Raw genomic sequence first — 12,593 nt, 5'->3', positions numbered from 1 at the left:
TTATATTTATTTTAGTAGCCATTAACTAGTTAACTATTGTGTGATACAAAATTGTTAAGGATTATTTAAGTTTAAAAGCATAAATGTATTGTTAATTTCTAAAATTTTTAAGTGAATTTTTTCGAAAAAAGTGAACAAAATATATTATATTTTTAAAATTTTTTAAATTTATTTTAGCATATGGATCCTCTAATTTATTTTCTTATATTTTATTTTCTATAACTTAGGTTCTTGATTAATTTCTAAATTGCTCTTCTGGGAAATTTGTCCAAGTAGATTTATCGACTTTTTGTAGAAAATAAATATCGACGTCTTTCAGAGAAATGAATAAAAGATAGTAATTTGTGGAAATTATTTTATACTTTATTTCCATCTTTTATATTTAATTTATTAGTAATCTGAATTAACGACTTTCGTTATATTTACAAACTGGGCCAAAATATGAATTAAAAGTTTGCAATTTAATTTTTAATATGAAAGTTTAATAATAATTCGCACACATATGTTAATGCTACTACTCTATCAAATATTATTAGATTGTTGGATGTTATATGTGATAAGTTAATGAAGTATCGGTAATGCGCACGCTTATTAACACAGTGAAATTTATTATTCATGATGCATTTATATGCAGATCTATAAATCATAATTCGCGTTCTATGGCTATGTAGGACTGTTGGGGACACATTGTGGAAATTATGGTAAAAATAGGACTTAATTTTGTCTCATATAATATATATTGTATGTGAATTCGCAGCTAATACTCAGTTTGCACTTCCGCAAGTAACACATTATTTTATCAGACTTTAGTCTTAAACTCTTATATACACATAACCGCAAGTAAGATTTCAATAGGACATATGATGACTAAATAAGATAAGAGAGTTTACGCACACAATATTTAAAATTAAAACAAGAAAAAAATGTAAATTTAATTAAATTAGTCTATTTGATTTATAAAAACTCTGTGTAATTTGCTTTTTATTTTATTAATTATTTTTCTTTTTTTATTCTCTTTCTCTCTCTTTTTGGGTAGAATTCTATCATAAACCCAGTGCTTGCAATTTATTAGAAAGCATAATATATAATAATTAACGTAATAATAAATAATAATAAATGTAATAAATAATTAATTTATTTTTAATTCTTCGTATAAATTTCTCCCGCAAAAATATATAAACTTTTTTTCCAAATATACCAAAAATATAGCGTAAAAAACAATACTATATAAATAAAATTAAGCTTCTTTTGGTGCTTCGATTGATAATCTTCGCGTTAACGTAGCATTTTCGATAACATCGAATGGATGTATTGGTCAGGATTATTTATATTTATCAAGAAATATCTAGTAGGCGGGATAATGGAACCATCATCCATGGTGGCAACGCAAACATGATGTCAATGCGCGGAAACCGCACAAAAACCATGCGGATTTCTGCGGGGGGTCGAAGGACTTGAGAGATTAAGGTAATCCCGCCTAACTGATGACGGTCGTTTCAAAGGTTTCAACAGATTAATTGGAAGATCGATCGATACCTCTTGGCGTAAAAAAAAGCATCGTAGCAACGTTGACAAGTGTGCAATATAATGTTACTTTCTAAATAGCACACAGAATGCTGCACGAATCATGAGCTTGCATAAACTTTGTTTTGTGGTTTCCTGGTTTTTCTTTTTTTATAATCGAATAACACGATGGAATAAATATTGTTACTATTACTGCAATAATATTTATAGAATGTATGTTTTAAAATATATACAGAAACGTATAATTAGAATATATCTTATTCAATATATGTAAAATATATATTAAATGTATGTTATTGATAGTATTCCTAGCTTGTCGAACAATGAGGATAATGACAGATTAATCGAACGAATGTCATTTACATACAATCAACGAGTTTTATGTAACATATTACAAGATACTACACTCTGCTTTTAATCATGATAAGTAGTTTCCAGGATTATATAAGCACTGTACGAAGTGTATATCACTCGATAATTATCTTCTATAAAATCGAGAGGGGAAACAAAGAAAGCAATTCACTTTGTCAAGCGGAATAATCATAAACTAATGACAGTATCACGCTATTGTAGCGACGATATAAATGTCAGAATATGATTTATGGATAACAATGTATGACAACATATCACGTTACAATACCAAAAAAATAAAATCAAAAAATATCATCGAAAACAAGTTGATAGATAAAATGCGTATAAAAGAGGTTCGTCATAATACCTATTGTAACAATATAATCGATTTGTGTATCCAACGCATTAGATTAATTTTACTCTCTATTAATACCGTCAAATTTTAAATGTCAATGAATATAAAAAAAAGACTAATCTGTTAACAAAAATACATTGATTTGTCATATATATATATATATATATTTTAATTTTAATTAAATAATAATTAATCCTTAATAAAATTAATTAAGTTGATTATATACACATACACATTTAACAATTTTTTATATCAATTAATTAAATTTCGATTTTTAATAAATTAAAACAATAAAAAAGAGAAAGACTATAGAAATAATATTTCAAATAAAAAAACATTGCATCACGAAATCAATTATTTTTGTATGTATATATGTGACTTTTTATAATAATAATAATATAAATACCTTTTATATTTTTAAACGATAAATTAAACTATATATTAAAAAAAAATAAATCAAATTATAAAATCGTACTGACATTGCTATTGCGGAAAGAGAATAAAGTGATAAAGGAGCATTTTACGTTTTCAGTTTTGTGGCTAGTCATAAAATATTTGTGATAGTTTCGTCGTGGCAATTTTTTCTTCATAGGTTGGCGTTCTTAAAATACATCATTTCGTTGAGATCTTTCGTTCCATGGCTTGTAAAGTTCCAAACCTCGCTTAAATTATTCAAAGAACGAGAGAAATGAGGGGCTAATCCGAGGAGCGCGAGAGTCGCTGGGAGCGCACGACAGAAAAGGACGCAGTTGTTTAACCCGAAATCAGCTTAGCATCCTTGCATCTTTTCCCCGCATATTTTACACATGTAAATACGCTGCTTCCGAATCCGCGTAGGGTCGTATAACATCGTGTCCTCTCCTCCTTTCATCTTATTCCGTAACGCGAAGATTTTAAAAACTTTCATAAGGGGAGATTTTCGACGGAAGCGCGACTGCTATGATTGACTTGTTCAATTTACCCCATATGCATTATTCTTAATACTGTTCAACTTACCCCATATGCATTATTCTTAATACTGTTTAAAATTTTGGTGACACATATATGCGCGAAATTGAAACTTTATAAATCTTTCTCATGCCCAGACTAAAAATAACGGGATATCGAAATTACATTAACTGTTGTGCAATAAATATAAGCGCTGGATATAAATGGGCACGATTATAAAAAATTCTTCAATAAATTATACTATAAGTTTATTACTATAAATAATTTTACATTTTTTTGCACAATTACACGCGCGCATCCAATATTTTAGCTATAATTCTGATTTCTTTCCGCTATAAACAGCGACAAAATAATTTCTGATAATAGTAATACTATTTTTGTATTTTATAACGAAAGAACTATTACATATGTAATAGTTCTTCTAGAAAAATGATGATTTTGTGGTCATAAAATAGATTGTCTTTCATAAAATGTGAAAAAGTATCGTAAAATATGGATCAACCAATTGTCGCAACCTCGAGGTATTTTAATATAAATTGTATAAATTATACACTGCTGTATCGCGATATATAACATGGCCGTGAAAAAGTAATTTTGAGATTTACGCGCTGATTCTGAAGTATATCGAGATAAAATGTCGCAAGCGGGAGCGAAAGGGTAATTAACATAGTTACAACAATGCGGCGATATGCAGCGTATGAAATGGCCGTCAGTCTACATTATAAATCGCGTAAAAGAATATGCGGTATTAAAAATGAAACTTATAAAGAACGACAACTTGCGTTAATGGCAATAAATTTTCAACCGCCGGCAATATTAGCTAACCGTCGATGAAGAAAGAGATCAAAGTATCGAAGGAGATTAAATCAAAGATCAAAGTCCGCAGGTAATTAAAGCGAAGCCAGGAAATTATTTTATCTCCTCGTTGCACGAGAATCCATAACGTTCGATAAAATATGTATGTTAGCTCAATGCTGCGAAATGTATGACGTAAATAGTCTCTGTTGATTTATCGTTTAACGTCGGTGGTAGTGATAAACATATTAATTAACATTACCCTCGTTTTCCGAAAGATATATAATGGGATACTATTTGAAATATGTCGCGCTTCAATAGCTCTCAAATAGGGACGGTTGAAGTTGATTATCCACAATCTACCAATCCCTCGTGAGAATTGGAGCGCATATCCCGTAGAACGTGGCTAACATTTCATCCGACCTATTTTCCAATTTCCCAGGCACTTAAAAACAAAGAGAATGCATTTAATCACGTGTTCTCTCGACGTACGAGAGAAAATGCCAAGAGTTTCAAGTAAAGCCTCCAATTACGATGCCATTAGAGACAGCGCTTGAATCAATCGATTCGATCAAATGCGAAGAATGCATGAATATATCCCGTGAATAAAAAGGAACGTTACACTTTCCTCGCGTGATATCTAAAATACTAGTTTAGCTTCTGCCGACGAATTTCCATTTAAAAAAGCTCAATCAGCGACATGTTGACATTCCGATTTGAATTTGATTCGAGCGGCTGGTGAAATATGCCATTGAAACTCGATGTACGCCGATTCCGTCGATTTGCATGCAGCTTTCTTTCTATCATTCCGTTGTATTCATTCCTTCGCTTCGAGCAATCTTACTTACTTCTTTTGCTTTTCATTGTCGATCGTTCTTGCATATCTCTCTGGTGAAATCATTACTTTGACAATGCAAAAATAATTCTGCCCTCGTTACATATTTATTGCATTCTATTGCATATAAACTATTTTGAAGGGGGAAAAATTTATAAAAAAATTATAAAAAATTATTGTTCCATGTATATTATTTTCATATTCTTCTAAACTCAATATTGGCAATATTTGAACATCTTTGTATAATTTTAATTTTGCTAGAATTGCATTTATTATTTTAATGATTTACTTTTGATTTTTATATTTTTTTTTATTGTATTGCTTTATTTCTTTTAGTTTTTTTGTTGATCGATGAATTTAAAAGAAAAACAATGCATCTCGTTACGCAAGCGGGTAGCAGTTGACTAAAGATCATAAATTTTGGTTTTACCAAAATCTTTTATTTTTTGTGATTAATACATCTGAAAAAGCGAAAAAGAGAACAATGCATTCAACGGTTTTATAGACGACTACATTGAACGGCTGTATATGGACAACTATATAGAATGACTACAAATATACCTGGCATGAGAATTTATAACCATCATTCAAACGTAATGTCTAGATTCGTATATATCTCGGTTAGTCACGTCTGACTTTTAATAGAATTGATACAGAAACATGGTTTGCGATCTAAAATTTAACTTAAGTACAGGTTCAACAATGGATATCCTTTCCAAATAGACTGGGACACGAATCATGTACGCACGAAGTCGATATTTGTTAGCGATATTTGTTGACGAATTATCGCAGGATCAACATGTCGTTACATATAAATACATATAAATACGATCAATCAATCATCAGACAATCCGAGTAATTACACGCACGGTATGCTAAGCGCGATGCCAACTCGTCTGAAGCACGCGATTGTGCTTTCGGATCTCCTGTTAAATATTTAAATGCCAAGGGCGGAAACGAGTCGCTTAGTTCGGGACGGAAGATTGTTTTGGAGCCGAGAGAATTTATAAGATTTCCGAATTCACTGCGAGCTCGCGTGACTACTTCGCGCAATTCTGTCCTTTGGTATGTGGCAGAGAAGAAGGAGGTGGATGTCGCGCGTTCCATAAATCCTTTATCGATTATAGCTTTAGGGACAAATACACTCGTGCTCGTTAACCTGTCCGAATAATGAACTTCCTAGTATGACAGGAAATAACACGGCCATTTGTCTACGAGTAGCGCGCCGTGAGCGAAACATGTATGTGACAGTAAAACGTGGCCTCTCTCGACATTGAAAGTAAATGTCAATTTTATGCATGAGATGAGGAAAACATTTGTCTTCATGTTTCGCAGGTACTTTCCTCGAGTTCTGTGTGCTAAATAAGATTACATTGTCAGAATATTTATTCGTGCACGAAGAAATAATTAATCTAGCTTTTATATCTACTTTATATAAACATATATATATATTTATATAAGGCAGATATTTTATTTGTAATAAAAATATATTTAAAATATAAAATATTTATTAATTATTAATTAACATGACATACATACAGAAAATTATTTCTCTACTAATATTATTATATTATTATTATTATTCATAAACTAAATCTAGAAAAACATAAATTAACATGCATACAAAAACAACATCAACGTGATATGAAATTGGTTTTAAATATTACAGGAAACTTAGTCAAGTGAAAAAATTTAGAATATATTTTTTGCTTGTCGATCGAGAAAAACGTTGCGCGGGCGCTTACTTTGAAAATTCTAACATATATGCCAGCTGGGAACATATGGCGTTCGTGGCTGGTTTACGAATAGTCGAATCACAATCTGCGAGTGTAACATACAGACGTGAGTCTGTAGTGGTGGAAGAAAAACGCGAATATCGAATACCGCTCGTGAATTAGAGAACTTGCGAGTCTCGTTCTTGCTGTAAATCTGATATAGATTTAGCACTGCGTATCATGCTTAAAATTACCTATTTTCCTATTCGAAACGAGAAGCAATTTATAGGTATTTATATATTATAAAATTTATATATTATAAAATGTTTTGGCTAGAAAGTATAATATTGCATCTATATCACTAATCAATATTATTATTTGATAATCCTTCTATACATGTATATGATACATAACATTATAAATTAAAAAAATACACATGTGCATGTGTTGCATGTTTTGCTTAAAAAATAATAGATTATTCGAATAGTAAAGAATAATATATATGACAATTAAAAGTTTAAAGGTATATAATTTTTCAATTTAATCAGTTATACTATTTATTAATTATCTTGTATAAAAATAAATATTCGAATTAATCTCGATAGACAAATAAGAATTTAATAAGAAATATATGTATATATTATATGTATATTTTTCTTATTGTATATAATGTAAAAATAAAGACAATTATAGTATGCAATTTCAGAATGCTTCTAAAATTGTCAAAAATTACTTATTTATCTGACTTTTCTCAGAAGAAATTTTCTCAAGAGAGAAAGAGAGAGAGAGAGAGTTTAATTTACTCTTAAAAATATATATTATATTTGGAGATATTTTCCTGTTCTGTTCTTTTTTGGATTTGTAACTTTTTGAAAACATTGTCTCGTATACTGCGAGATTATCATTTTTTAAAGTATTGTTTTACTTTTTCAATTCCATGGTTTTTGGAATATTAATTTTTGGAATTATTTTTGGATTAATTGATTTTTCAAATTTCAGATATTTATATCAAACTGTTTTTTATCGAAAGAGAAAGAAAAAGAAAGACACATGTTATAAAAATGTTTGTTTCAATAAGATTTAATAACAGAAAAAACTAGCGGTTGAAAAGATAGAAATTTTCAGTTTCTATGTCGATATTGGAGATATGCAAATGTCAATATATTTATCTTGTCAACAAAACATCTCGTGTCTTTTCACTTATGCGTAATGATCCCCGGACGATAATTATGCGAGTACATGAAAGCCTCCTCGAAACATTTCTACTTTGGCGATCCCGGGAGATCGAGTCGCGATACGAATAATATTCTAGCCGAATATTTATTGGACTGACAGGTTCCAACGGTATCTCGACGAAATATTATCACGCTCGTCCGACCATTGTTTCGTCTCGGGAATTCATCGAATACTTTCGATGTTTTTCACGGCGAAGCTCACCGGTGTATCTCCCGCGTGATCGCGAATTTCCATCTTAGAGAGAGCCTTCTCTTGGAATTTATATCTGTTTCATCATTGATTCCCAATGGCAACGTTCAATGTTCTCTCAATGTCTTTAGTTTTTCCGCCAGACATACTTTCCATCGTGCAAATTCCTTTTATTAACTTTCTTTTATCTGCATTTTTATTTGGTTCGTTCCAACTCTTAGGCGCTTGGTTCTAAAGGCGTTTTACAATTCATTTATTACATATATTTTTGCATTATTATGTAATAAAAAAGTACTTTTTAATTGTATATCTTTTATGTTATAAAACTTCAGCTCTCTCTTTCTCTCTTAATTTATTTCTTAATGAGGTTATTATGTTCCTATCTGTATAGTTACTTTTAATTTTTAATTTTTTAAATTCTTAAATAGTTGAGAAATCTTTCTCTCATTTATATTTCAAAATTTTTTAATGCTTTAATTTATATTGTTTCTTTGAATATACATATATTTTTATGTTTAATTAACTTTTAATTATTTATTTTTTATTCTTTATGTAATATTTATGTATTAATCCTGTAAAAATTTCAATTTATTTATGTAGCTACAGTGTAAATTTAATATTTACGTAACTACATTGTTGTATAAAAAAATAAAATGTTATTATAACAAAGTGCGTGTTAAAAATAATAAAGAATTAAAAATGGATAAGAATCTCAACGAAGTACATTATCCACGTCCTTATATATACATATATGTGTATGTATGTATGTATATATATACATATATTGATCTTACAATTTAAAAACGCTACATTAATGTTAGCCTAGAAATGTTAAGAAAAAGTTGCACGTATCTCACAAAAAGCCTAGCACTTTTTATTCGACAAAACTAGTTAATACCACGTTAGGGACACCTTGCGCGTAGTTTTGGAACACACTACAGTTACTTTCGCTCTTCTCTTTGACCTTAATTTCTTTTGCGAACGCATATGGCCTCGCAAATTGTAGATAAAATGCCAAGAAAAAGTGTCAAAAAAATAAGAAAAAAATTTATAAAAAATAAGAAAGAGGGAGAATACATTTTATATTAAAGTAAAAGAAAATAGAGAGAAGGAGACAGAGAAAAAAAGAAAATAGAACTTCTACCGGAAATTGTAGGGCGACAATATGCGAATAAGGAAAGAGCAAATATGTATGAATAAGCAAAGAACATCGCTGCCCAAAAGATAGAAAAAGTCAGTCAATTTTTTATATTCTACTGCATATGTAACATAGTTTACAAAGTGCTTCAGGATTTGACTCTATCGCTATTCTTTAGTTAAAAGTTTTTATGAAATTATTAAACTTTGAGAATTACATGTAACACTATCGATATATAATGCTATTGAATGTCTTGAATAAAGCAATTCAAACAATGTTCTTTTCTGCATTATTCTCACTATAGAATGGATCGTTTTTCAGTTTAATAATACTTTGTAATTGCAATTTAACGCTATCTTGGGAGAAGGAAAAAGATTGAATTAAATTAAAAATTATTTAAGGAACAAATTAAATATCAAAGTAACTAATTATGATCGCGAAAGAAATAAATGTTAAATCTTTATATTCTTTTTTATGTTCCAGATATTTCGAAAGAGATGTTTATTTAAAGAAAGGACTCGAGTATTAATCATCATGAGGATACTTTGGATCGTGGTGGGCATCTTATTCGAGACACACTTGTATTTTACAGGTGAGTTCGGATTTGTAAATGTAACTTTGTTTTATTCGTTACAAATATTAAGTAATTTTTTTAATTATTTATAGGAAATAAAATTTTAGTCTCCAAAATATCATTTATTTTACATTTCTAAATTACGTATTCATAATTATTTAGTAACAATGGTTCCTTCTTTCACTTGGAATCTTCTTCAGCTGTTCCCGATTTTACCTGTTCATCCCTTCGGTGGCATTTTACAAGTTTTACAGGATTAGAATTAGAAATTGCGCGGCAGGAAACGGCACCTTCATTCGTATTTCTCCTCGTGCGTTCTCGTCTTACAAATCGCGTGTTTAAGTAGCGACTCTCTTAGCCTAAATAATTTTGTTCCTAATTTTCCTACGTCGCGCTGCTCGTCGGTATTCGCTTCACGACGGCATACAATTTGCAACGGTAATGATGCAGTCGCCTGAAGAAACACAGGCGTTTCCCGCGCGCTTACTCGCGGCACGCTACGTTTCTTCTACACTTGCGCGAGTTATTTTCGTGCCGGCATGGAAAACACTTAATTCGATGGCTGACATGTAATTTCCGGTTATCGCGTTGCTGAAAACCGACGGCGATGCTCTCGCCTTGTTAGCGTCGAACTTCTCGACGGGCGCGTTGAAATAGAGCCGATCACCCATCGGGTTGTCAAACGTTCTTATATACGAACGACGATTCTCGAGGAACGTCGACGAAGAAAATCGTCGACGTTAATATTACCGACGAACGAATTCGTATAATGTCTTGTTCGAACGACGCGATGCGGTATTGAAAATTTAGGTCGTCGTCGTAACACCTCAGAAGCTTTAGATCTAATTGAAAGTTTAATTAAATGCACACCGGCCCCTATTACCAGGCCGTTTTACGATTCTCAATTCGGCAAACTTTCTGAAATTGTGCCAGATTAATCTCTTGGTACGTACGAGTACTAATCACTGGTAAATTCAATTTAGAAAATTACGTCAGTTCGGGCGATTTTATTTTGTCCTCGCTCAAATTGAAGACAAGCGTCTTTGATTTAATGCATAATAAATCATAATCGTTTCTTACGATATTCCGTAATGTATAATTTTCAAAAGCATATCTTTCACGCCATAGCTATTTCAAATATTCAAAGCTTATATTTAGAGATTTATATTCAGAGATTTGTATCACATTGCAATGGCATACTTTCGTGGTTATGTATGTGGTTATGTATGTGGTTATGTATGTATAATTCTAAATATTTCATTTCATATCTTAAATATATCTCAAATATATCAAAAATATCTCATCGTATAATAACAAAATTGGGTTTTCATTGAATATTAAATCATACATATTTTAAACGGTGGAAGAAATATCCGAACACAAAGTTCACTAATATTTCAGCATAAGAAAATTTATATTTAAATATATTTTTATAGCAATTTTCAATACATTAATTCTTAACGTTTATATTTTTAAATTTTACTCAACAAAAAAGTAGATAGAACTTAAAAATATCTTGTGTTGTATTCGTATAATATATATATATTATTTCTTGAATTATATATCTCATTAAAATTATAATATGCATACATGTAAGAAAAAAAAATCTATAATTTTTATACAAGATAGAGAAAAGATTTTATTTAGATACAATTAAAAGTGAAATATGATTCTCTGAAATTTTTAAGAAAATGTCAAATGTAGTTAGAATATATATATTTATAATTATTCATTATTAGCGAATATATATTTTTCTGACGTAGCCAAATCCAAAGTAAAATCTCAGAGCAAGAGTTTAAAGAACTTAACATATGCAGCGAATATTACCGTAAATATATTCGCTACATTTTGAAAACGAAACGTCAATAACAGACATCTATTACTAAATATTCTACTAGACATCCAGTTTTGAGCTTTCAATTCGAAAAAATCGAAACGAGATACTGGCGAGGGAAATTTTTTTTCAGCAAAGTTTGGCGATGCGCACAGGAACGAGCGAATAATTAGAGTTCTCGAGTGAGGGAAAACGACGAGAGGGCACAAGGGGGAGAATTTCCGGCTGAATATCCGCCGGAATTCGCCAGGTTTGGCGCACCACGGGCGCCGGTAAACGCCCGGCCGAACCGTCGTAATTGCCATGACTAAGTTATTCACTTAAGCTACTCTCGGGCGACGCTCGGGCTATGCGTTATCGTCGCGATAGCGGCTGCATTAATCTCAGGTCGGCAGGACGATGCTTCGTCGTTCTTTGCAGCCCTTGCGCCGCTCCCTTCGTCGACCGAGCAGCCGTAGAGAAATCGTCCTTAATCTTTGATTATAGCCGGCTTTAGAACCAACAACTTTTGGAGAGATATTTATTATAAATCCGATATTTAAATTTGAGAGAGAGAATTTTCTAGATTGGGAGAAAATATGCAATGCGAATCCTTGCATCTTTTTATAGCATTTTTTTTTACAGAATTTTTATTTAATTAAAAATTATCAGACAGATATAATTTATTCTAAGCCAATATCCAATCAAATTTATGCATTATAAGTTCAGACGGTGGATCGAATAAAAGAGTTTTTATGTACAATATGTATTATTTCTAAAATGAACATTTCCTTTCAATAATATTTTTTATAGAATATTTGCATAAGATCATAATTATGATAAAATATGGCATGCTGTGTCTATAAAAAAAAATAAAAATGCATAATGCACGTATATGTATATATTTAAAATATATGTGATATTAAATAATTATATATTTCTTTAAAAAATGTTATAATTATCTATATTTTTAAATTTATAAACATTTAAGAACATTTTTAGAATATTTTAAATGACAGTCCCAAGAAAACATTTAATTTGCAGCACTGAGGAAAAAAAATCATTGCTAGTATTAATTTATTGAGACGACATGTCTTACACAAACTTTACTTAAAGTCGA

At 30.5% G+C, this 12,593-nt stretch overlaps 1 protein-coding gene across 2 annotated transcripts in view; it reads left to right on the top strand.

The window, feature by feature from the left end:
• LOC105254435 (igLON family member 5) overlaps positions 1-12,593 on the top strand; it is a 186,668-nt gene that overhangs the window by 155,693 nt on the left and 18,382 nt on the right. For both annotated transcript variants that reach the window (XM_025411673.1, XM_011263110.3), the window contains one exon: positions 9,570-9,678. In XM_025411673.1, coding sequence (XP_025267458.1) covers positions 9,621-9,678 — 58 coding nt within the window. In that variant the 5' untranslated portion in view covers positions 9,570-9,620. The remainder of the gene's footprint in view (positions 1-9,569; positions 9,679-12,593) is intronic.

This window comes from Camponotus floridanus, unplaced genomic scaffold, assembly GCF_003227725.1.
Source record: "Camponotus floridanus strain SB8 unplaced genomic scaffold, Cflo_v7.5 scaffold42, whole genome shotgun sequence".
NCBI classification, from domain to species: domain Eukaryota; kingdom Metazoa; phylum Arthropoda; class Insecta; order Hymenoptera; family Formicidae; genus Camponotus; species Camponotus floridanus.
Note: the sequence above shows the minus strand (reverse complement) of the source record. Positions and strands in the feature narration are given on the sequence as shown.